Genomic DNA, 25,109 nt, shown 5'->3' with positions numbered 1-25,109 from the left:
CCTCAGCATCTTCATTTCTGTTACCTCAAGTTCTGCTTCCTGTGGTTTCTTCAGGGCCACCGACTCTAATCCGTATATCATGGCCGGCCTCACCACTGTTTTATGAATTTTGCCCTTCATGCTGGGGGATACTCTTCTGTCACATAGAACACTAGACACCTTACGCCAACTGTTCCACCCTGCTTGGACCCGTTTCTTCACTTCCTTACCACACTCAACATTGCTCTGTATTGTTGCTCCCAAGTATTTGAACTCGGCCACCTTCGCTATCTCTTCTCCCTGGAGCTTCACTCTTCCCCTTCAACCCCTCTCATTCATGCATATATATTCTGTTTTACTTCGGCTGATGTTCCTTCCTCTCCTTTCCAGTGCGTACCTCCATCTTTCTAACTGTTCCTCTGCCTGTTCCCCGCTTTCACTGTATATCACAATATCACCTGCGAACCTCATGGTCCAAGGGGTATCCAGTCTAACAACGTCTGTTAGCCTATCCATTACTACCGCAAACAGGAAGGGGCTCAGCGCGGAACCCTGATGCAGTCCCACCTCTACCTTAAATTCTTCTGACACACCAACGGCACATCTCACCGCTGTTCTGCTATCCTCATTCATGTCCTGTACTACTCTAACATATTTCTTTTCATTTCGCAGATACTTACTTCTGTCCTGAGTCTAGCCTCCACTACTCTTTCCCATAACTTCATTGTGTGGTTCATTCGTTTATTCCTCTGTAGTTTCCACAGTTCTGAACATCGCCTTTGTTCTTAAAAATGGGGACTAGCACACTTTTCCTCCATTCTTCTAACATCATAGGAGTGGTAGTCCCAGTTCCAATTAGTTGTCAATTCTAAATGCCCAACTCAACTTCAAACATGCTGACAAATGTGAACTTGACTGTTGCTGCTTGACTTGTACTCTCTTCAGATAAATCCCGCTTAATTTGTTGACAGGTTCTTGCTCTTGCTTTTATGGGTGAAGGTCCAGGCATGGAAAGGTAGCAAGGGGATAGCTTTGTGGTCCTCTCTGAATATTTGCCCTGTGCTAACCCACAAAAGAAGTCCACTCATTGGATCTCTATAGATAACCAGTTCAGATATTGTGCTGCTCAGACAGCTGCTGCCCAGAACCTCTCCTTGTTCACGATCACAAGATCACAAATACAGACGAATCAAAAACTGATTAGGGTGGTTTGAAATGTATTATCTATCCCAAAATGCTTTTGGGAAATCCGTCTAATCACAATGTCATGATCCATCTCCTTTCATCTTCTATGGCTTTTCCGGGTTGGGTCACGGGAGCAGTAGCTTTCGCAGGGATACCCAGACTTCCCTTTCTTAAGCCACTTCATCTAACTCTTCCCGAGGGACCCCCAGGGATTCCCAGGCCAGCCGAGACACATAGTCTCTCCAGCGTGTCCTTGGTCGTCCCGGGGTCTCTTTCCGGTGGGACGTGCCGAAAATCCTCACCAGGGAGGTGTTCGTGATGCATCCGATAAGATGCCCCAGACACCTCATCTGGCTCTTCTCAAAGCGGAGAAGCAGCGGTTCCAATCTGATTCCCTCTCGGATGAGCGAGCTTTTCCCCTACCTCTAAGGGAGAGCCTGGACACCCTTCAAATGAGACTCATATTGGCCGCTTGTATCTGGGATCTTGTTCTTTTGGTCATGACCCACAGCTTGTGACCATAGGTGAGGTTAGGAACGTAGATCGACTGGTAAATTGAGATCTTCGCCTTTCAACTTAGCTGCCTATTTACCACAATGGACCGATACAAAGTCTGCATCACTGGAGTCGCTGCACCAAAGTTTGGTCCCTGTACGACTGGTGTCGGCGCTTGGTCCGTATTGCCGGTCAAAGTCTGACAATGTATGATATGGAATTTATTGTGTTTTGTAATAGAAGAATAGAACAAATTAAACATTTTGTTACTATAGTCAGCCAGCGTTGCAAAGAATGCAGTGAATCAGTCAATGTCCTTTCACCGTTGTTCCTGTAAGACTGTGTTGTGTGATTTGATTGTTTGTACATTAAAGAAAGAAAGTAGTATTTTGGTTTAATTCCACATTTTAAAAATCAACATGTTTTCCCTCATGTTTTTGGGATTGTAGGTGATAGTTCCAGCTTCCTCATAGTGTTGGCTGAATGTGTGGTAACAATGAGGAAGTGAAATCTCAGTATTTTAAAGGGAATCACCTGTCAACAACATTGAGGAAAAACTAGAACAAACAAGGGAACTAGTGTATTATAGTGGATTGGTGAACTTATTTCAAAAATCAACATTTTGAATTATGATCTGGTTCATTTTTGGAATGGTGAACTGAAGTTTGAGCTAGTTTTCCAAAGAAAATTCACTTTCTCAAAAATCCACTTGGGCCTACTACACTACCAATGTATATTAGAGTTAATTATGGTGGTATTGGGAGAGATAAATTTAGCTTTATGTGGTACTTGAATTAAAACTTGTGCAAATCCCCGTTCTAAACCAGTGGTCCCCAACCACCGGGCCACGGACTGATACCAGGCCGCCAAAATTATAATTAATTAGTTCCGTTGTATTCATTATCCGAGTCTGAAAAATGACCGGATTCTCTGGGTTACATCTCGGTCACTTGAATGCCAAATTTACCCCCACAAGCTAGAAAAAAAAACACGTCTTTGGAAAATTTCTTTTCTATAGAGAAAAGGCCCAGTGAAGAGATCAAAGAAAAGCCTACAACTTCCAAGCCACATGAAAACATGTTCTGAAGTCGCGCCTTTTTGAGGAGCTCTGTGAAGAGATGGACGCGAACCCTTCTCTTATACACAGAAATAAGATGGTTATCGAGAGTGAAATCGCTCACAAGAGTGTTTAAATTATGAGAGGCGCTGCAAAGATTTCTCTCAGAAAACTGGCCACTGGCAGCACATTTCAGTGATGAGGAATGGGTCGCAAAACTGGCTTACATGAGAAACATATTCAGCCTCCTCAATGGAAAATGACAACAATCTTCAAGTTAACAGAAAAAGTAGGTGGATTTAAAGCCAAACTGGATTTGTGGGGACGGCACTTGAACAGAGGCATATTAGACATCAGACATTAGCGGGGATTTTGTGTGAGACTGAGCCTTCACTCTTCCAGCTGGTACACGATCACCTGTCTTTGCTATTAAAAGAGTTCAAGCGCTACTTCCCAACCAAAAAGGACCCACGAACTGCCAAAGGGTGGATCTGCGACCCCTTTATCAACAAACCAGGTGAATCCAGCATGTCTGTACAACAAGAAAATCAACTGCTGGACCTCGACGGTGGCTGTAAAAGTATTTTCGATTCAACAACTCCACCAATGTTGTGGATTAATATCATGGTAGAACAGGAGATCGCCACCAAAGCACTGAAAACCCTGTTGCCATTTTTTACACGTCTGTGAACCGGGGTTTTCTGGAATAACCAACCAAAACAAGGTACACTAGGTAATAGACTGGACCAGGGGTGTCAAACATACAGCCCGCGGGCCGGATCCGGCCCGTCTGGTGGTTTGGTACGGCCCGGGGAAGAAAGCTGCATTGTATGAAAAAAATATGAATTTTCTTTAAAATTTTTAGTTCTTGTATTATCCGCTAGGGGGCGCAGTGTTTTAGTACGTGCAGACAACATGAAAGCAACACTGCGGCGGAACTAGGACCACCTTGACCTGGTAAAATTGAACGTCTGTACAGCGTCTATTGGTGACAATTGCATTATCTACTTTTCCGTTTTCCTCCCACCCTCATCAGCAAAATGTCTTTGTCAAAAAGGAGAAAAGTAGACACAGAGTGTCGGACTTTTCAAGAAAAATGGACATGTTCTTATATGTTCACGGAGGTGAATGGGAAACCCGTGTGCCTGGTGTGCCAGCAGCAAGTTTCGGTGCTTAAAGAATACAATATTTGGCGCCATTACGAAACTCAGCATGGTGAAAAATACAACAGTTTGCATGGAGAATTGAGAAAACAGAAGGTAAATGAAATGATGGCGCGTCTGAAGAAACAGCAATCTGTTTTCACGCGGAGCCGAGAAGCCAGTGATGCTGCGGTGAAAGCCAGCTACCTAATTGCAAGCCAAATAGCAATGGCATCAAAGCCGTACAGTGATGGAGAGTTCATCAAAAACTGCTTGCTGACGGCTGCTGAAATTGTGTGTCCTGAGAAGCGACATGCTTTCGCCAATATAAGCTTGACAAGAAATACCGTGGCAGACAGGATTTCGGAACTCTCTGCAGATTTGGACCACCAACTAAAACGCAAAGTGGGGTCATTTGTGGCATTTTCTGTTGCGATTGATGAGAGTACTGATATCACGGACGTCGCTCAACTGGCCATATTCATTCGTGGAATTGACAAGACTTTGAATGTCACAGAGGAGTTTCTCGAGCTGGTGCCGATGATCGACACCACAACAGCTGAGGACATTTTCAGCTCCGTCGTTGGAGCGCTGGACAGAGTCGGAGCGGACTGGTCATGCGCCGTAAGCCTGGCTACTGATGGTGCGCCGTCAATGATCGGTAAAAAGGCAGGTGTTGTGACAAAGTTCAGAGATAAAGTACAAGCCGCAAATGGGGGAGGTAATTTTTGGACATTTCATTGCATTTTGCATCAGGAGGCATTATGCAGCAAATCGCTAAGAATGGATCACGTCATGGAGGTGGTTGTCCGAACTGTTAATTTCATCCGAGCCAGAGGTCTCAATCATCGTCATTTGACAGCTTTCTCAGTGACTGTAACATTATCCATGGTGTGCCTTATCACACAAACGTACGATGGTTAAGCAGAGATGCTGTGCTAAAGCGCTTCTTTGATTTATGTGATGAAATCGGACAATTCATGGAGAAAAAAGGTAAACCTGTTAAGGAATTACAGTGCCATCTGTGGCTGCAGGACCTTGCATTTATGGTTGACATCACTGAGCACTTGAATATTCTTAACAAAATGTTGCAGGGACGCAAAAAAATCGTAACACAGTATTATGACAGCATACGTGCATTCAAGTTAAAGCTCGGGTTATGGGAGACGCTGGTGGCAAGTGGTGACCCTGCTCATTTTCCCTATTTAAAAGATATGTGCACAGCAAGAGTTAATTCTGACGTGAAACGGTACAAAGAGAAGATTTCAGGGGTGTTGATGGAGTTTGAGAAAAGATTTCAGGTTTTTAGCAAACTCGAAACAGATTTTGCAGTTTTTCGCTCACCATTCACAGTCAAAGCTTCTGATTTGCCCGATGCCATGCAACTTGAAATGATTGATTTGCAGTGTGATGTAGAACTGAAGGACAGATTTGCCTCTGTAAGCTTGGACACATTTTACAAGTACCTCCTACCAGGCTATCCCGCATTGACAGCACTAGCTGCTAAAACATTGTCCATGTTTGGGACAACCTACCTTTGTGAGCAAGTTTTCTCACTAATGAACATTAATAAAACAAAGCTGCGCTCAAAGCTCACACATAAGCATTTGAATGAGATTCTGAAATTGGCTGCTTCCCAGGACATGATGCCTCATATTGATGCACTTGTGCAGGATAAATGATGTCAAGTTTCAAGGGCAAATTCCAAGCAAGACGAATAATTGTTGTGAAAGTTATTCATTTGTTCAAATTGCTTTCCAGATGTTGAAAAACAGTGTTTTTAAGTTCCACAAGGCTGGTACTAAATGTTTTTGGAACATTGTTACTATTTCTGTGATCAGTTTTATGTACAACACACTTAAATATATGTTTAACTGTGTAAAAGTGTTGTTAAAATTGCACATACTTTATTTATGTTCTTATGTTATTCTCTTGTTCATAATATATTGTTCATAATGTAAAAGGAAAATTCTGTTAATAAACATTTTGATAATTTACTCATTCTTTGCACTAATTATTAGTATTAGTGACTAATACAAAGGAAAAAAGTGGGCTTATGGTTAGTTCTATGTAATTTTGCAATGAGTTTACTGGTCCGGCCCGCTTGATCTCAAATTAAGCTGTATTCGGCCCGCAGACCAAAGGGAGTTTGACACCCCTGGACTGGACATAAGCAACACACTTCGGGCGTCATTGTCTCCCATTACCCCCAGGTAGGACAATCTCGTTGCAGAGAAACAACCTCAGGGCTCCCATTGATTACGTGTTATGGTGAGTTGAAATTTTCATGCACTTTAAATTCATTTTCGTTGCCTGTCTGTATTTTATTTCAAAGGCTCGTTTAAACGTTACTCTAGTTACCAGTTAAGAGAGTGTTAGTGCTGTGGAGATGGTTCAAACTGAGAAATTTATTTCAGCTGTTGAAAAATAATAATTAATGGTGTTTAGTAATAAAAAAAAAAAGTTGAAGTGTTGTGTAGGTATATTTAGATAAAAGACAAATTAATGTGGAATGGCTGATTCTTGTTCTTTATTTTTCTGTGTATTTTTTATGCTTATTTATTTCATTATTATATTCTTATTTTATTTTCCATTATCATGTTTATTGTATTCAATATTCAATACAAAGAATTCTCATTACAAACAAACTCCGTAAGGCCCCCCCAGTCTCTGGTAAAAATTGTCAAGCATTGACTGGACTGCAGTGATAAAAAGGATGGGGACCACTGTTCTGTTGACGATTACTATGTATTGTGACCCTGTTATTATGATTGGTAAAAAAAATGACATATCATGAATACGTCTGCCATTCTCATCACATGTGTGTGTGTGTTCATGTGCTCGTGTGTGTACCTTGAGGACGATGTCATGTTTGGGAGGTTCTGCAGGTAGAGACCAGACATCCCCTCTCATGGTCTGCGTGTGAAGAGTATATCTCAGGTAACCTCCATAAGACGACACCTTGTCTCCCAGGTAGGTCTTGGGAGCATACCAGTGAAGCTCCTGATACACATCAGGAATGTTGCTCAGATCAGCCTCCAACAGGTCCTGGTCCGGATATACATTGACTGGCACTTTGTTTTTGTCTGCACTCAGTAGAAACCAGCCTTCCATGTTTTGGATCTTCAGAATGGAAAAGGAGGAAAGTGTGAATTATCCCATCTTTGAGAAGATTAGAAGGTGTGGACAGGTTTAATTTGTTCTACCTCGCTGTATCTCTTGTCTGAACTCCTGCAGCGGTCCGTGGCACCGAAGCAGAAGCAGGTGGTGCAACCTTTAGGGTTGGTAGGGTCTAAATGGAATGTACCAATTCTGCACTGGTCACAGCGAGAGCCTTGTACATTCTCCTAAAGGTTGGGGAGGGCATATTGCATTATTTGAAATCACCAAAAAGTGCTACAACTTTTTCTTTAACGTAGCACAAAACTGTTGAGTAATATAAGATGCCACACGAGAGCTTGTTTGGTTGTTGGTGGCAAAAGTGTCTTACTTGCTTTATTTAAATTCGAACAGTTACTGGCAAGAATATTTTTACGTCTTACACATGCTATTCTTTTAATATCTATCCAAACATCTATCTATCTATTTTCTACCGCTTATCTCTTGGGTCACGCGACTCTGAGCTTCGCCTGGATGACCGAGCCTCTCACCATATCTATAAGGGAGAGAAGGGAGCCCCGTCACCCTGCAGAGGAAACTCATTTAGGCCTTTTGTATCAAGGTTCTTGTTCTTTCAGTCATGACACACAGCTCATGACCATAAGTAGGAAAATAGATGAGAGATCGGTAGATTGAGAGTTTCAACTTTCTTAGCTCCGTCTTTACTACAACAAAGTGATACAAAGTCAGCATCACTGTAGACACTGTATCGATCCACCTGTTGATCTCACGTTCCAGTCTTCCCTCACTTGTGAACAAGATCCCTAGGTACTTGAACTCCTCCATTTGGGGAAGGATCTTATCCCCGACTTAGAGAGGTCACGCCACCCTTTTCTGACTGAGGAGCATAGTCTCAGATTTGAAGGTACTGACTCTCATCCCAGCCGCTTAACACTGAGCTACAAACCGCTGCAGTGAACCTTGGAGATCACGGCTTGATGAAGCCAACAGAACCACATCATCTGTAAAGAGCAGGGATGGAATAGTGAAGCCACCAAACCAGACCCCCTCACCGCCTTAACTGTGCATACAAATTCTATCCATAAAAGCTATGCTTGCTTCCTGCCAGCAATGCAGGCCAAACTCTGAGACCAGTCATATGGAACAAACAGCCTTATATCAGGGGGTTCTGTAAACCAAACTCCCAAAACACACCCAACAGGACACCCCGGGCACACAGTCGAACACCTTCTCCAAGTGCATAAAACACATGTAGACTGGTTGGCCAAACTCCCATACCCTTTGAGGACCTTGCTAAAGGTGTAGAGCTAGTCCACTGTTCCACAGCCGGGACGAAAATCACACTGTTCCTTGTGAATCTGAGATTTCACTTCCCGACAGACCCTCCTCTCCAGCACCTTGAATAGACCTTACCAGGGAGGGTGAGGTGTGTGTTCCGCCTGTAGTTGGAAAACAGGGTCACCCGGTCACACCACCACCACCACAGTCTGCCAATCCTGAGGCACTGTCACCGATGTCCATCCGATGTTGCAGAGGACAGCCCCACAACCTCCAGAGCCTCTACGAACTCCAGGCAAACATAATCTACCCCTGGGGCCTTGCTCGCGTGGAGCTTTTTAACCACCTTGGTGACCTCAACCCCAGAGATAGGAGAGCCCACCTCAGAGCACCCAGAATCAGCTTCCTCGTGAGAAGGCGTGTTGGTCTAATTGAGGAGGAATCACAGCATGTGTATCAGAAAAAAAAAATGAAATCAAAAGCCATTCCTAAATGTTATTTTAGTGGGTTCATGAAAGAAAAACACTGTCCAGATTTTAGGACTGTCACAAAAACAAAAATAATGTATAAAATTTGTTTTGTTGTAGAGAAAAAAAAGCGCTTCTGGGAGAAATGGCCAGATATGGTAAACCCTACCAATATTTTACTGCTGATTACTAAAGCACAGAAAAAGGAAGATTGTATTTCTTCATCTGGTAATTGTGTCAATACAGCATAATTGTAGAACAGGATATTCTCTAGATCTTGGATGAGTGGTACTCAAGACGTAGCATTTTCGAAAATGGTTAGTCATTAAATGAGTTAAAATATGCTGCTCGTTTTAAAAAAAATGAATGTTGTTATATCATACTCACCTTGCAGCGGCATTGTCCTGTGAAGGAGTTGCACACTTCTTTCTCTGTTCCTGCCTCATTGCAGTCACAAGGTTGGCAATTTGGGTAACCATAGAATCCAGATGCACAGCGGTCACATTGCCGTCCCACCACATTGTTCTTGCATCTGAAATGGGATAATAAAAACAATACAATAAAAAAAAATACAACAATAACAATAATAGCATGAACAACAGTACAATTAATATAAATCAGATTTCAGTGTGCTTTCCTGCAGATCTGAGCAATAAACCTTTTGCATTTTCAAGTATGAGCCGCAACCTCTATAGCGTGATCATTTGGCTGCACTGCACAGACAGAATGAATAAACCTTTTTTGTTTGTGTTAGTGGTGCCCGGGATGCGGGCATACCCTGGGGGCTGAGGGCTGTCGATGAAACTTAGGGAGCCGTTGCCCATTTGAGAGTCCAACAGCAAAAGGAAGGAATATTTACGGCACAAATGTTAGGGTTGAGTGATCATGGCAAAATAATAATTAGGGGGAACATTGCTTCTATGACACAATCCCTCCAGCATGACCTGGGTCATCTCCTGTGACTCACACAAAGAGAGATGCCCAGAATACCTCACCAGGGAGGGGTTGCCAAGCATCCTAATCATGTGCCTGGTATGTGGTCTGCACCCAATGGAATAGGGAAATTATGTTCAGGTGGGTAATTGGCACCATCTCCTGTCACTGTCCTTCCTATGGTCTTGCTTGGTAGTGGAGTCCCCAGTATGCCTGGATCTAAAAACTGGTACTCCAGCTTCTTGTATTTGTTGTAAATTTAAAACAATATCACAGCGAAGGAAGGTTCCTCTCACCTGCACTGTCCACTAAGCGTGTCACAGCTGACGTCGGTCACCAGGATTCCGGGCCGGGAGCAGTTGCACAACTCACACCCAAAGACTGGGTGGCAGCCAAATGTCTGTGGCTCGCACTGTGTGCACTCAGGCAGCATGGTACGCGGCGGGCAGATACATTCTCCTGACATGGTGTCACACAGCCTGGTGCCGCAGTTGCACGCTGAAGACAAAAAAACAGAACATACACAATAGTATTGAATTTGAGCGATATTGGCCCCAGTTACGGTTCTTCGTTTGAATTTCGGTTCCAAACTGTTTTAATTTCTTGTATGGGGCTGGGTCAAAATTTTGGATGGTTTAAATCATCCATCCATCCATCCATCCATCCATTTTCTACTGCTTCTCCGTGTCAGGTCGCAGGGGAAGTAGCTTCAGCACGGATACCCAGACTTCCCTTTCCCCAGCCACTTCCTCCACCTCTTCTGGAGGGATCCTGAGGTGTTTCAAGGCCAGCAGAGAGACATACTCTCTACAGTGTGTCCTGAGTCATCCCAATAGTCTGTTTCCAGTGGGACATGCCCGGAACAACTTCACCAGGGAGGAGTCCGGGAAGCACCTGGATCAGATGCCCCAGCGATTTCCTCTGGCTCCTCTCAATGTGGAGGAGAAGCGGCTCGACACTGAGCCCCTCCCGAATGACTAAGGTTCTCACCCTATATCTAAGGGAGAGCCCAGACACCCTACAGAGGAAGCTCATTTCGGCCGCTTGTATCCGGGATCTTGTTTTTTCGGTCATGACTCACATACCATGGCCATAGATGAGGGTAGGAACGTAGATCGACTGGTAACTTGAGGGCTGTCCAATATATGAACATCTATTTTCTTAGCCTCCCAATGCACATTTGAGTCTGGGTCCTTTCTCACCAGTATCAAACCTATGACCTAAAAGGGGCTGCATCGTGGGGACTGGATATAGCGCCTGTGTGGAGTTTTCATGTTCTTCCCATGCCTGTGTGAGTTTTCTCCAGGTGCTTCGGTTTTCCCCCACATCCCAAAAACGTGCATTAATTGGAGACTCTCCATTGTCTGTATAGGTGCGATTGTGAGCGTGGATGGTTGTTTGTTTCTGTGCCCTCCGATAGAATGGTAAATAGCTGGTGTACCCCATCTATGCCCGAAGATAGCTGGGTTAGCCTACAGCACTCCCAGAGCCCTTGTAAAGATAAGCAACTAGCTAAACTAATAATTGATTGATGGATGGATGAACTAAATCACTGATGACTGAGCCAGTGCGGGATTGATTCCTCAATGCTCAGTGATGGTTGTCCTGCGACTTGCTAGGGATCAGTTCGGGGTGTAGTCTGCGTTCGGCCGAAGTTAGCTGAGGTAGGCTCCAGTTCTCTCCCCAGATAAATGCAGAGGGGTTGCGTCAGGATGGGGATCCTGTGTAAAAAAAACGTGCCAAACAAAAATGAGCGTTCCTCTGAGATGACACGCTGTGGCGACCCCTAACGGGACAAGCAGAAAGAAATACATACACACAATGTAATGAGCCAGGCTGGACCATGGCCAAAAGGGGCATGGCCACTGCCCTGGCCAGTGACACCTGTCACCGCTCTCAGCTGTTTAACATTGGGACTGTAATTAGATGATATAATGTGATGTTGGAGTTTTTATCACTGGCATTTACCAGTTCGCTGTGGTCGTTGTCTGTATTCGTTGTGCCCTGAGTCTGTGATTGTGGTTTGTGTGATTGAGAATTAAAACGTTCTGAACATAATGCCGTAGTCCCGGAATCCTCCCCCGCACCGGAGGTCCATGACAAATATGGATGAAGTAAAAGCAATGTATGTAAAACTAAACTGATTGACTTAATGTTCATGAATTAATGCTTCAGCAAAAAGTTCAATATCTGTTGTTTTAGCAACACAGCAAGTTTTTCACTTGACTTCCTGTTTTAACATAGCCTTTTATTTTGAAGGTTACGCACCAGCTCAGCATTTTGGTACTAAATGCAACTTCACACAACATCAGTAAAAAAGAAAGTAAAAGGAGATGGGATGAAAAAGAGTAATGAATCAGACCAAATGCCCTTTACCTAATCACCAATGACGCACAAGGTTTGTGTTTGTGATACTGTGAGACAAAATTTGTGTGATGTCCATCTATCCATCCACTTTTTTGGCCACTTATCCTCATGAGGGTCGCAGGAGTGCTGGAGCCTATCCCAGCTGTATCCACGGGCAGGGTACACCCTGAACTGTTTGCCAGCCAATCGCAAGGCTCATTGAGACCAACAGCCACACTCACAGTCACACCTGAGGCAATTTAGAGTGTTTAATGTTGCCTGTTTTGGGGTTGTAGGAGGAAACCAGAGTGCCCGGAGAAAACCCATTCAGGCACGGGGAGAACATGCAAACTCCACACAGACATGTGCGGATTGAACCCGGGACCTCAGAACTGTGAGGCCAATGCTTTCAACTGAGCCACCATGCTCATTGTGATGTAAGATTGCTAATTTGACCTTTGTTCAAGTTGTATCTTAATGTTAAGCTTGTAATGCTACTGTTTCCACTTCGTTTCCAGCATGGTAAAATAATTGACATTTTATTTTAGAGTATGCTCTTACATTGGTTTGAAGACTAAAGTAATGCTAAACACTTCAGTGTAAATGTGGAACCAACGGTTTTACTTATTAGCTGCCTCAGTTTTGGCATAGATGTAATTTATTGTTTCACACTGACCCAATTGTATTCACTCATGTTTTGTGGGATGTTGTCTGAGGCTTAGAGCAGAAGGGAGCAGTTCTAAACATCGCAAAAGTCTCCGATGCATTATATAATCTTCCTTTAAGAGTACTGACCCATTTGATCATTTATTCTAACAAAGTGAAAAAAAGACTTGTTTGCCACCAGCATTGGACACAATAATGTCTGTGTGCATGTTTTTCTTTGTTGGGTTCCTCCACTTTTCTTCTGGTCCGGCGGAGTGCAGTGAACCTGGGAACCAAAATTTTTAAAGTTTACCGATTCCGGGAGAACCGGAAAGTTTGTACCGGTTCCAATCAGTTGTAGATGGCCAACCTTTGTGACAATCAGGAGGTGGGCTCCTAGCCAGAGAGCGTTTGTTGTTTAAAAAAAAAAAATGCACTAATGAGGATTTTACATTGGAAATTATCAACAGAATCAGTGACAAAGGCCAGCATTATCAGAGTCCAAACTCTGGCCAGTCTTGGCAGAGTCCGACTCTCACGGGAAAGCAGTCCGACTTATTGCTGGTAATGTGGCCCAAACTCTGACACCAGTAGTACCCTATACTGCAAACTCCCCATTTCAGCAGGTTTGGTAGGCCATCTCCCACGGGACTTCCCAAGGGACATGGTCAAACGCCTTCTCCTGGTCCAACTTCTTAAAAAGGGTGACTGCTCATTGAGGCAGAACGTGAAGACAGGATCATGTTCAGAAGCCTTGCTCGCAGTATCAAAATAAGCAAAGCAGTCATGCTGTAGACAGCAAAATAACAGAGGTCTTGATAAAGTTTTGGTTCATAAAGGCATATATTTTGAGTATTTTTTTTTTCCACACGTGAATTAAAGAAGATAAAGAAGCATTTATATTATCCCCAAACAAAAGAAGAAAGTTGTCCCACAGATGGCAGAAGAGACCCCATCAGCTGAGGAAGGTCCCGACGACGACGATGTAACAAGCGCTATGCATTCAGAGGCGGAGGAGCTAATGCTACAAGAAGACAACGGCATGGCTAACTTGCTAACCATACTGCAAGAACTCTCCAGGGAATACAAGAGGATATCAAGGTCATAAACAACAGATTGGATGAAGCCGAACAGAAAATTGCAATCACAAAGGAGAGAGTGCAGTGACTCGAGGAAGCCACAAGGGAGTTGCTAAGGACACAGGCTAAGTTACAAGACAAACTAATTGACCAAGAGGGAAGAGCAAGACAGGAAAATATAAGAATTCATGGCGTAGCGGAGGGGTCGGAGAACAACTCCACGTCAATGACAAAGTTCGTGTAGAATTTATGAAAACAACAGTTGCAGTTGGCACGCACGGAAGGTCTGAGGATGGAATGCACTCACCGCGCACTGGGACCAGCAGAGGAGGGTACGAAAAGACATGGTGAAGAGAGATGTCCGTGGCTATATATCAACCTCCAGCATAATGGGCTGACAGAGTTAACAATCTGATGTGGATCAGACCTCGAATCCCGAGAGGAGGACCACCGAAAGCCGAGGCGCCACAGGAAGGCTTTAAAAAGAAACTGGACATCTTCAGACGAACTGATCGGTGAATTTATTTTTTTGGGACAAAGAAATGTCTATGATAAAGAGGCAAGGTGATGGCAAAATTAAATAATAAATAGTTAAATAAATAAAGAAATAATAAATCACAATTACTTTAAGTTTTGGGTTATTTCTATGACATTATTAACAAAGTATATAGGATTGGGGAAGATCTGAGTAATTATAAAATATAGACTGTTGAGAATACTTAAAGGAGGGTCCTCTACAGTCAACGACGTGTAGCGTCTTCCCCTCTGAGCCGATAAAACACCATGACTCCTCTATGGGGTCATAAATATGACCTCAAAACAGGAAGTTCAAGCTGAGACACTCGTGAAATCTTTTCAATTTAGAATGTTTTGGTTCTATTGTATTCATGTTTTGTTTCCTATATTTTTTCTTTTGTTTTGTTTTTTGTTTCTTTTTTTTCTTTTCTTTTTTTTCATTTATTCATGCTGTTGCTGCGTTAGAGTGGAGGGGTCATAACTTTAAAAGTGATTTTTGAATTATGATGGAAAACCAAATATCTTCAATGAGGATAACATCTTATAATGGGAAGGCTGTAGTTAATTCAAAAGTAGTAAAATACTGGGCAAAATGAAAAAAAGATACGATTGATGTACTACTCCAGCAGGAGACCCATTTAACTGATATAGAGTACCCTAAACCTAATAGACTTTAATTAGGTCCATTCATCATCATATAAAACAGGACACAGACGCATTGCTACACTTATATCGAAAACGGTGATTTTTGAAAGAAATCAGAAATCATGGATAAAGAAGGAAGATATAATATGTTTGTGGGGAGGTCGGAAGGGACAGAAATTACTCTTATAAATGTTTATGCACCCCCAGGTGCAACATGGGAATTTTACAGACAAATCTTTGATTTAATGATTACAAAAGCCCAAGGAATTCGAGAATTGTGGCAGTGATTTTAATCTGAGATTGAATCAAAAATGGGATGTATCAAGATTAATTAAAACACAAAACAACACTGTAGCCGAAAAAGTGGAAAAAATTACGAGAGATGGGCATTTGCGATGTTATGGAGGGAGTTAAACCCCTCGGGCAGAGGCTATACCTTTTATTCTACTCCACATAAAACATATCTGAGAATTGATTAATTCTTTATGTATAGTAAAGATATTGGTTTTGTAAAGTCATGTAAAATTATGTTACTGGATCTCTCAGACCACGGCCCAGTTTATTTGGACTTAAATTTAAAAAAACAGTAAAAACCTGTTTTCTTGGAAGCTTTATTTAAATGTACTTCAAGGGAAAATGAAAGAAGAACTCCAAGAACACATTAAGTTATACCTGTGAGAGAATGAGAATGGTTCCCCATTATTAGCAACGATCTTCTCTCTCATGATTTGGGATGCAAGTAAAGCTGTTTTGAGAGGGAAGATCATTGCTAAATTGGCACTTCACAAGAAGTTAAAACAAGAAAATTGAACAAAATAGAAAAAGAATTGATAGACCTGGAAAAAAAATGAAAAAAGATACCCAAATAGAAATTAGAGAATCAGGGAAATTAAAAAACAGATAACGGAAATCTATGATGTAGAGATTCAGAAAAATAAATATTTAAAAAAAAAAATGGGTATTATGAAGTAGATAGTAAAGCAGCCAAAATTTTGGCAGAGAGGTAAAGAAAACAACAAGCAGAGAGGGCAATATACAACATTAAAGACCCAACTACTAATGAAATTAAATACAAATCTCAGGATATTAATAATAGCTCCAAAAAATATTACCAAAAAATGTATGCACAGATGGAATGTGCAGGGGATAACTCACCTGAATCTCTGCTTCTACCACTGTGTCTCCCAATAATCACCAGAACAAAGACCAGAATAAAATATTAGCGGCTGATGTATCCATAGATGACCTTCAAAAGGCCATCTCTAGATTAAAACCAAACAAGACCCCAAATTCTGATGGGTTTACAGAAGAGTGGGATAAGACTTTTAAAGATTTGTTATCCCCACTGTTGCTCAGAACATTTAACTCGGTCTTGAGGAAGGGAGAAATACCTCCAACCTGGAGAGAAACAATTACAGTAATACCAAAAGAAGGTAAAAATACGACAGATCAGCGTCTGCAGTGATTCAGACTTTGTATTAGTCAGTTGTGGTAAGGAGGGAGCTAGATCGGATGGTGAAGCTCTCAATTTATCAGTCGATCGACTTTCCTAGCCTCAACTATGGTCATGAGCTGTGGGTCAAGACTGAAAGAACAAAATCCGGGATACAAGCGGCCGAGATGAATTTCCTTGGCAGGACGGAATGCCTCGGAGTCCTGCACTTAGGTCCAACCCCTTGTCGCTTGCTCGTGACAGAATGAACTGGCCAGAACAGGATCCAGTAGAAAAAAACGTGGGATCACGCCGTCAGTCTCCCTCCCAGTGCACTCAGCCTGCTGACCAAACGCGCCCTTTCCGAGTGGGCTCTGTCTTTTTGTCCTCTCCTTCGTTGTCTCCTGCGCCACCCACGTAATCATTATCATTCACGCCTAACCTATTCACCGACATGTTTTATGAGACTCAGATTTTTCAGATTTTGAGGAGGACATTTACTTACATGACCTCTTGCCAGATTCTGACTCCGATATATATTTTGCTTTTTCCATCCCTATTTTCAGTCCAAGTCAATTTGTATCACAACTTCCTGTTGCTAGCCAGCAAGTGCCTGAACTCAAGTCCTGTTGCTCGGACCGACCTTTACTGGGGCACCTGCTTGGCCATTTATCCTGGACCCCTACGTGGTGGGCGGTGGAGGCGTCCAAGTAGAACTCATCTTTATGCCTCACATTTCACTCCATTCAAGCTACGCCAAGCAAAACCCACCAGTAAGTCAACTCGTTCGATATCATCCATGTTTCCCAGTTCACCTTCACGAGTCTGTGTGCACTCTGCCACTCTCATATCCACGGCTACCAAGCCTTGATGGCAACAAGCTGAGGAGGCACCTGCTGACTTTGTTGTCTCTTGTTCTAGTCTCAGCGGTGCCTGAACCCCAGTCGCCTCTTGTTCATGTCTCTGCGAAGCCCGACCCCCAGCCGCCTCTTGGACATCTCAGCAAAGCCTGAACCCCAGCAGCCTCTTGCCCATATCTCTGCGGAGCCTGACCCCCAGCCGCCTGTTGCTCATGTTTCTGCAGAGCCTGACCCCCAGTCGCATCTCGACCATGCCTCGGTGGCGCTCGATCAGGAGCAGCAGCAACTGCAGCCTCTCGACCACGCCTCAGTCGAGCTCGACCACCAGCAGCAGTGGCTGCTGCTTCTCAATCATCCCTCAGTGGCGGTGCTCGACCGGCAGCAGTACCGCCGCCTCTCATCCATGCCTCAGCAGTGCTCGTGCAGCAGCAGAAGCAGCCACCGGCTTTCGCCTATGCCTCGGCGGTGCTTGACTCAGAGCCGGCTCTCAAACACCCCTTGGCAGCGCTCAACCCCGAGATGCCTCTCACCCATGCCTTGGTGGTGCTCGACCTCCAGCAGCAGCACCCGCACCGCCTCTCAACCACTCCTCGGCGCTCGACCACCAGCAGCAGCAGCATTCGCCAACGTTGCTCGACCACGGCTCGGTGGTGTTTGACCAGCAGCAGCTGCTGCCACCTCTCAACCATCCCTCAGTAATGCTCAACTAGGAGGTGTATGCCTCCACCTGCTCCCTATTTTCATTGCAGATCACAATGTCAACTGAGAACAACATGGTTCAGGGGAATTCCACTCTAACCTTATTTGTCAGCCTATCCACCACCACTGCAAACAGGAAAGGACTCAGAGATGATCCCTCTCGCAGTCCCAAATCCACTTCAAATTCTTCTGTCACACCTACGGCACACCTCACCACTATTCTGCTGCCCTCATACATACAGTGAAGAAAATTAATATTTTAACACCCTGCTATATTGGAAGTTCTCCCACTTAGAAGTCATGGAGGGATCTGAAATTTTCATTTTAGGTGCATATACACTGCGAGAGCGATAATCTAAAAAGAAAAATCGAGAAATCACAATGTATGATTTTTTAACTTTTTAATGATTTATTTGTGTGATAGAGCTGCAAATAAGTATTTGAACACCAGTCTATCAGCTAGAATTCTGACCCTCAAAGACCTGTTAGTCCGCCTTTAAAAGTCCACCTCCACTCGTTGTATTATCCTGAATCAGATGCACTTGGGTGAGGTTGTTAGCTGCATAAAGACACCTGTCCACACCCATACAATCAGTAAGACTCAAACTTGTAACATGGCCAAGACCAACGAGCTGTCCAAAGACACCAGAGACAACATTGTACAACTCCACACGGCTGGAAAGGGCTATGGATAAATTGCCAAGTAGCTTGGTGAAAAAAGGTCCACTGTTGGAACAATCATTAAAAAAATGAAGAAACTAAACATGATGGTCAATCTCAATCAGAGTGGAGCCCCGTTCAAGATATCACCTCATGGGGTCTCAATGATCTTTAGAAAGGTGAGGAATCAGCCCAGGACTACACGACAGGACTTGGCCAAGGAGTGGCTCTGTAAGAACCATATCAAGGTTCTGGCGTGGCCTAGCCAGTCTCCAGACCTAAACCCAATAGAAAATCTTTGGAGGGAGCTGAATGTCTGTTTCTCAGTGACAACCTAGAAACCTATCTGATCTAGAGAAGATCTGTGTGGAGGAGTGGGCCATAATCCTTCCTGCTGTGTGTACAAACCTGGTGAACAAACCTGTGATTGCAAACATTTTTTAGATTCTCTTTCTCACAGTGGACATGCACCTACGATGAAAATTTCAGCCCCCTCCATGATTTCTAAGAGGGAGAACATGCAATGTAGCAGGGTGTTCCAATACTCATTTTCCTCACTGTAAATGAGAATGCTACAAAGGGCGGTTACAAGGGAACAACATTGATCGCAAGGCATTGGAAACCTTTCAGTGAGGAAGAATTTATCATAGACTACATAAAGACTATTGTGAAGAAAATCTGTCCTGAGAAGCAAAGTCTGCCTAGTACGTATAACACTGCAGCACGCAGATTGAAGAAATGTCATCAGACATCAAAAGACAATTTGGGGTCAGAAGAAAGGAGTTTGATTTTTTTTCGCGAGCTTGCGACGAAGCACAGGCGCCTCTGACACTGCTCAGTTACTTTTTTTTTAGAATAGCGGACAATGAAACGAACATTAACGAAGAAATACTTGACCTTAAGAGCCTGAAAAAACAAACAAAGAAGAACAGACTTATTCTCTTCCTTTTGCGCTGCCGTGGATGACATGAAAGTCCCATGGAATAAAATTTCTGAGATTATTACAGATGGTCGGCACCAGCAGCTTTCTCTCGCCAACTTTGACCAACAGCTGGATGAGGACAGGTTTTGAGTGATTCGAGCACTTATTAAGAAAATGCTAAGCTTGTTCGGGTATTTGCATGAGAAGACATTTTCGGTATTTAATTGAAATAACCTTACTTAGAACTTATATAAGAGCTGTGTGAGGACACAGCTAATGGACACTCACTTATGAGACATCTTGCGCATCGATACACCGCCTTTGAGCCTGACTTGGCTGATATGCTGCAGTCCAGATGTCAGTATCACCCATCACATTAATGCAGACAAGTCATTTGTCATTTACAACAAGTCTCTGAATAAATGTTGGGTTTTTTTCAGATCAAAATCAGTCATAAATTCAGACAATTTATGACTTTTCACTCCAGACAAACCTTTTAAAAATCCAACTGATATTTATAGTTACTCATATATGTAGTATTTCAAATTAAACCTGCACTTGTTGAGATGACTCTTCCTTGCTCATTTCTTATTTATTTATTTAAATTCTTTCTTTAATGTGAAATTTCTATGAATATTGAACAACCCTGGTGAGATATTTTTTTTTATTTTTCAAATGTAATTTGTACTGAAGAGTACAATTATTTCTGTTTAACTCTTGGAAAAAAGTTAGTGTTAAAAAGTGAAGGTAAGAGAATATTGAATTGCACATGATATAATCCACCCCTATGCGGGCCAGTGCAATCTGTTGGCCATTCCCAAGCCCGGAAATATTCAGAGGGTTGCGTCAGGAAGGGCATCCGGCATAAAACTGTGCCAAACAAATATGAGTGTTCATCTCAAGAATCCCATACCGGATTGGTCGTGGCCCAGGTTAACAACTCCCCGCACCCAGCACTGCTAACCTGCAGGGCGTCAGTGGAAATGCAACTACTGTGGGAGGAAGACAAAGAAAAGGAGGAAGAAGAAAAAGAGTAATGCAAAGAGCGTACAACAGAGTGTAGGGAATTTGAATGTTGGGACGATGACAGGAAAAGCTCAGGAGTTGGTTGAGATGATGATTAGGGGAAAGGTTGATGTATTGTGCATCTGAGAGAGCAGGTGGAAAGGTGGTAAGGCTAGAGGTTTAGGAGCAGGGTATAAATTATTGTATCGTGGAGTAGATGGGAAAAGAAATGGTGTAGGGGTTATTTTAAATGAAGACTGGATAAGAATGTCTTGGAGGTGAAAAGAATATCAGATCAAGTGATGAGGCTGAAATTTGAAATTCAGTATGAGTATGAGTTATGGATAATATAATAAGTGGCGATGCCGCACAAGTAAGATGTGATCTAAAGATGAAAAATAACTTCTGGAAGGAACTAAATGAAGTTGTTCCGAGCATCCCAGATAGAGAGAGAGAGAGAGAGTTGTGATTGGTGCGGATTGTATTGGACATGTTGGTGAAGGAAAAAGGGGTGATGAAGAAGTGATGAGTAAGTACGGCATCCAGGAAAGGAACTTTGAGAGACAGATGGTAATGGACTTTGCAAAAAGAATGGAAATGGCTGGAGTGAACACTTTTTTCCAGAAGAGGCAGGGACATAGAGTGACCTACAAGAGCGGAGGGAGAAGTATGCAGGTGGATTATATTTTGTGCAGTAATGTAATCTGAAGTAGTTTACTGACTGGAAGGAGTGGTAGGAGAAAGTGTAGCTTGATAGCATAAGATGGTGGTGTGGAGGATGACTTTGCTGGTGGGTAGGAAGATGAGAAAGGAAGAATGTTGTGTGGCCTTTCAGAAAGAGGTGAGACGGGCTCTTGATGGATAGGAGGAACTCCCGGAGGACTGGACTACTACAGCCAAGGTGATCAGAGAGACAGCTAGGAAAGTACTTGGTGTGTCAGCTGGTAGGAAAGGGGAGAAGGAAACTTGGTGGTGGAGACCCAAAATACAGGAAGTCATACAAGGAAAGAGATTAGCAAAGAAATGGGACACTGACAGGACTGAGGAGAGGCAAAAGGAATACATTGAGATGTGATGTAAGGCAAAGGTAGAGGTGGCAGAGGCTCAACAAGAGGCATATGAAGACATGTACACCACGTTGGACATGAAAGGAGGAGAAAAGGATCTCTACAGGTTGGCCAGACAGTGGGAAAGCGATGGGAAGGATGTGCAGCAGGTAAGGGTGATTTAGGATAGAGATGGAAATGTGTTGACTGGGGCCAGTACTGTGCTAAATAGATGGGAAGAATACTTCGAGAAGTTAATGAATGAAGAAAATGAGAGGGAAGGAAGAGTAGAAGAGGCAAATGTTAAGGACCAGGAAGTGGCAATGATTAGAAAGGGGGAAGTTAGAAAAGCACTACTTCTTCTTCTTCTTTTCCTTTCGGCTTGTCCCGTTAGGGGTCGCCACAGCATATCATGTTTTTCCATCTTACCCTGTCTCCTGCATCTTCCTCTCTAACCCCAACTGCCCTCATGTCTTCCCTCACCACATCCATAAACCTTTTCTTTGGTCTTCCTCTCACTCTTTTGCCTGGCAGCTCCATCCTCAGGACCCTTCTACCAACATACTCACTCTCTCGCCTCTGAACATGTCTAAACCATCTAAGTCTGCTCCCTCGAATTTTGTCTCCAAAACATCCAACTTTGGCTGTCCCTCTAATGAGCTCATTTCTAATCCTATCCAACCTGCTCACTCCGAGCAAGAACCTCAACATCTTCATTTCTGCTACCTGCAGTTCCTGTTGTTTCTTCAGTGCCACCGTCTCTTATTTGTACATCATGGCCAGCCTCACCACTGTTTTGTAAACTTTGCCCTTCATCCGAGCAGAGACTCTTCTGTCACATAACCTCGCTAGGCTAAACAAGAGGCATATGAAAACATGTACACCAGGTTGGACATGAAAGAAGGAGAAAAGGATCTTTACAGGTTGGCCAGACAGAGGGATAGAGACGGGAAGGATGTGCAGCAAGGTCCTGATGACATACGGGTGGAGGTATGGAAGCAATTTGGAGAGATGGCTGTGGAGTTTTTGACCAACTTATTCAACAGAATACTAGCGGGGAGGAAAAGTGTACTTGTTCCCATTTTTAAGAACAAAGGCGATGTTCAGAGCTGTGGGAACTATAGAGGAATAAAGTTGATGAGCCACACAATAAAATTATGGCAAAGAGTAGTTGAGGTGAGACTCAGGACAAAAGTATCTGCGAGCAACACTGTGATTGCATGCCTAGAAAGAGTAAATTGTGCCTTTGTGGATCTCAAGAAAGCCTTTGACAGAGTACGAAGAGAGGAACTGTGAGACTGCATGCGCAAGTCTGCTGTGGCGGAGAAACATGTTGGAAGAGTACAGGACATGTATAAGGGCTGCCAAACAGTGGTGAGATGTGCTGGAGGTGTGACAGAAGAATTTAAGGTGGAAGTGAGACTCCATTAGGGATCAGCTCTGAGCCCCTTCCTGTTTGCTGTGGCAATGGATCGGCTGACAGATGAGGTTAGACTGGAATCCCCCTGGACCATGATATTTGCAGATGATATCATGATATGCAGTGAAAGCAAGGAGCAGGTGGAGAAAAAATTAGAAAGATGGAGGCATGCACTGGAAAGGACAGGAATGAAGATTAGTCAAGGTAAACAGAATATGCGTGAATGAGAAGGTTGTATGGGGAAAAGTGAGGCTCCAGGGAGAAGGGATAGCGAGGGTGGACGACTTCAAATATTGAGGGCCAGAGCAACGGTGAGTGTGGTAAGGAAGTGAAGAAACGGGACCGGCAGAAGGTGTCTGGTGTTTTATGTGACAGAAGAGTCTCTGCTGGGATGAAGGAAGAAGTTTGTAAAACAATGTTGACGCCATGTACGGATTAGAGATGGTGGCACTGAAGAGACAACAGGAAGCAGAACTGGAGGTGGCAGAAGAAGATTTTGAGATTCTAGGAGTGAGCAGGTTGGATAGGTTTAGGAATGAGCAGCTCAGTAGAAGGACAGCCAAAGTTGGATGTTTTGGAGACAAGGTTCGACAGAGTAGACGTCGATGGTCAGGTCATGTGCAGTGGCGAGAGAGTGAGTATAATGGAAGAAGGGTGCTTAGGATGGAGCTGCCAGGCAAAAGAGCGAGAGGAAGACCAAAGAGAAGCTTGATGGATGTTGTGAGGGAAGACATGAGGGCAGTTGGGGTTCGAGAGGAAGATGCAGAAAGGCCCAGATGGAATAAAATGACACTGTGGCGAACCATAACGGGACAAGCCAAAACAAAAAGGAGTGAAGATATGCATGTTTCAAATGAACCAAAAGACACGCTTAAGATCGCTGAAATTAAAAAAGCAAGCATGAAACACAGAATGGCTTGCTGAAATTTGTTGAAATATATTGTTCTTTCTAAAAAAAAAAAAAGTCAGCCAAGGTTGCCCCCCCTAGATTTTTAACACACCAAATATGGCCCCCTTTGCAAAATGTTTGGAGACCCCTGCTGTAGATGCAAAAAAAGCTCATTCTGACCTTCACTGTACTTTTCCATTAGCATCCTAAAGGGAAATAATGTATCTCTGGTACTCTTTCTTGGCATGAAACCATATTGTCTTTGTCATTGGCAACAATTATATTCAGTGAAGAAAATAAGTAAATGAACAGCCTGTTATATTGCAAGTTCTCCCACTTGGAAATCATGGAGGGGTCTCAAATTTTCATCATATGTGCATGTCCATTGTGAGAGAGATAACCTCAAGAGAAAAATGCAGAAATCAAAATGATTTTTTAACTATTTATTTGTGTGATACAGCTATTTTCATTAATTTGCATTAGTTTTTGAACACCTGAAAAAACTAATGCTTTGTTTGCAATTACAGAGGTCAAACGTTTCCTGTAGTTGTTCAACAGGTTTGCACACAGTGCAAGAAGGATTTTGCCCCACTCCTCCACACAGATCTTCTCTAGATCAGACAGGTTTCTGGGTTGTTGCTGAGAAATACAGAGTTTCAGCTACCTTCAATGATTTTCTAGTGGGTTTAGGTCTGGAGAAAATCCAGACATCACAATGTATGATTTTTTAAATTTATTTGTGTGATACAGCTCCAAATATGTATTTGAACACCTGAGAAAACCAATGTTAATATTTGGTAAAGTTACCTTTGTTTGCAATTACAGAGGTCAAATGTTTCCTGTGGTTGCTCACCCGGTTTACACACACTGCAGGGGGTATTTTGGCCCACTCCTCCACACAGATCTCTAGATCAGACAGGTTTCTGGGCTGTCGCTGAGAAACACGGAGTTTCAGCTCCCTCCCAAGATTTTCTATTACGTTTAGGTCTGGAGACTGGCTAGGGCACGCCAGAACCTTGATATGGTTCTTATGGAGCCACTCCTTGGTTATCCTGGCTGTGTGCTTGGGGTCATTGTCATGGTGAAAGACCCAGCCACGACCCATCTTCAATGCTCTGACAGAGGGAAAGAGGTTGTTCCCCAAAATCTTACAATACATGGCTGCGGTCATCCTCTCCTTAATACAGTGCAGTTGTCCTGTCCCATGTGCAGAAAAGCACCCCCAAAGCATGATGCTACCACCCCCATGCTTCACAGTAAGGATGGTGTTCTTGGGATGGAACTCATCA

At 43.3% G+C, this 25,109-nt stretch overlaps 1 protein-coding gene across 20 annotated transcripts in view; it reads right to left on the bottom strand.

Annotated features, from left to right (window-relative positions):
* The window catches only part of lama5 (laminin, alpha 5), a 377,096-nt gene that overhangs the window by 168,822 nt on the left and 183,165 nt on the right, over positions 1 to 25,109 (bottom strand). For all 20 annotated transcript variants that reach the window (XR_009793010.1, XR_009793011.1, XR_009793012.1 and 17 more), the window contains 4 exons: positions 9,953 to 10,154; positions 9,111 to 9,255; positions 7,065 to 7,205; positions 6,712 to 6,981 (listed from right to left, as the gene is read on the bottom strand). Coding sequence is in view for 17 of the 20 variants with exons in the window: in XM_061806903.1 (XP_061662887.1) it covers positions 6,712 to 6,981; positions 7,065 to 7,205; positions 9,111 to 9,255; positions 9,953 to 10,154 (758 nt within the window). In the remaining 3 variants the exon portion in view is untranslated. The remainder of the gene's footprint in view (positions 1 to 6,711; positions 6,982 to 7,064; positions 7,206 to 9,110; positions 9,256 to 9,952; positions 10,155 to 25,109) is intronic.

This window comes from Syngnathoides biaculeatus, chromosome 2 (assembly GCF_019802595.1).
Source record: "Syngnathoides biaculeatus isolate LvHL_M chromosome 2, ASM1980259v1, whole genome shotgun sequence".
Taxonomy (NCBI): Eukaryota; Metazoa; Chordata; class Actinopteri; order Syngnathiformes; family Syngnathidae; genus Syngnathoides; species Syngnathoides biaculeatus.
The sequence above is the reverse complement of the archived record's forward strand: the minus strand, read 5'-3'. Positions and strand labels throughout refer to the sequence as shown.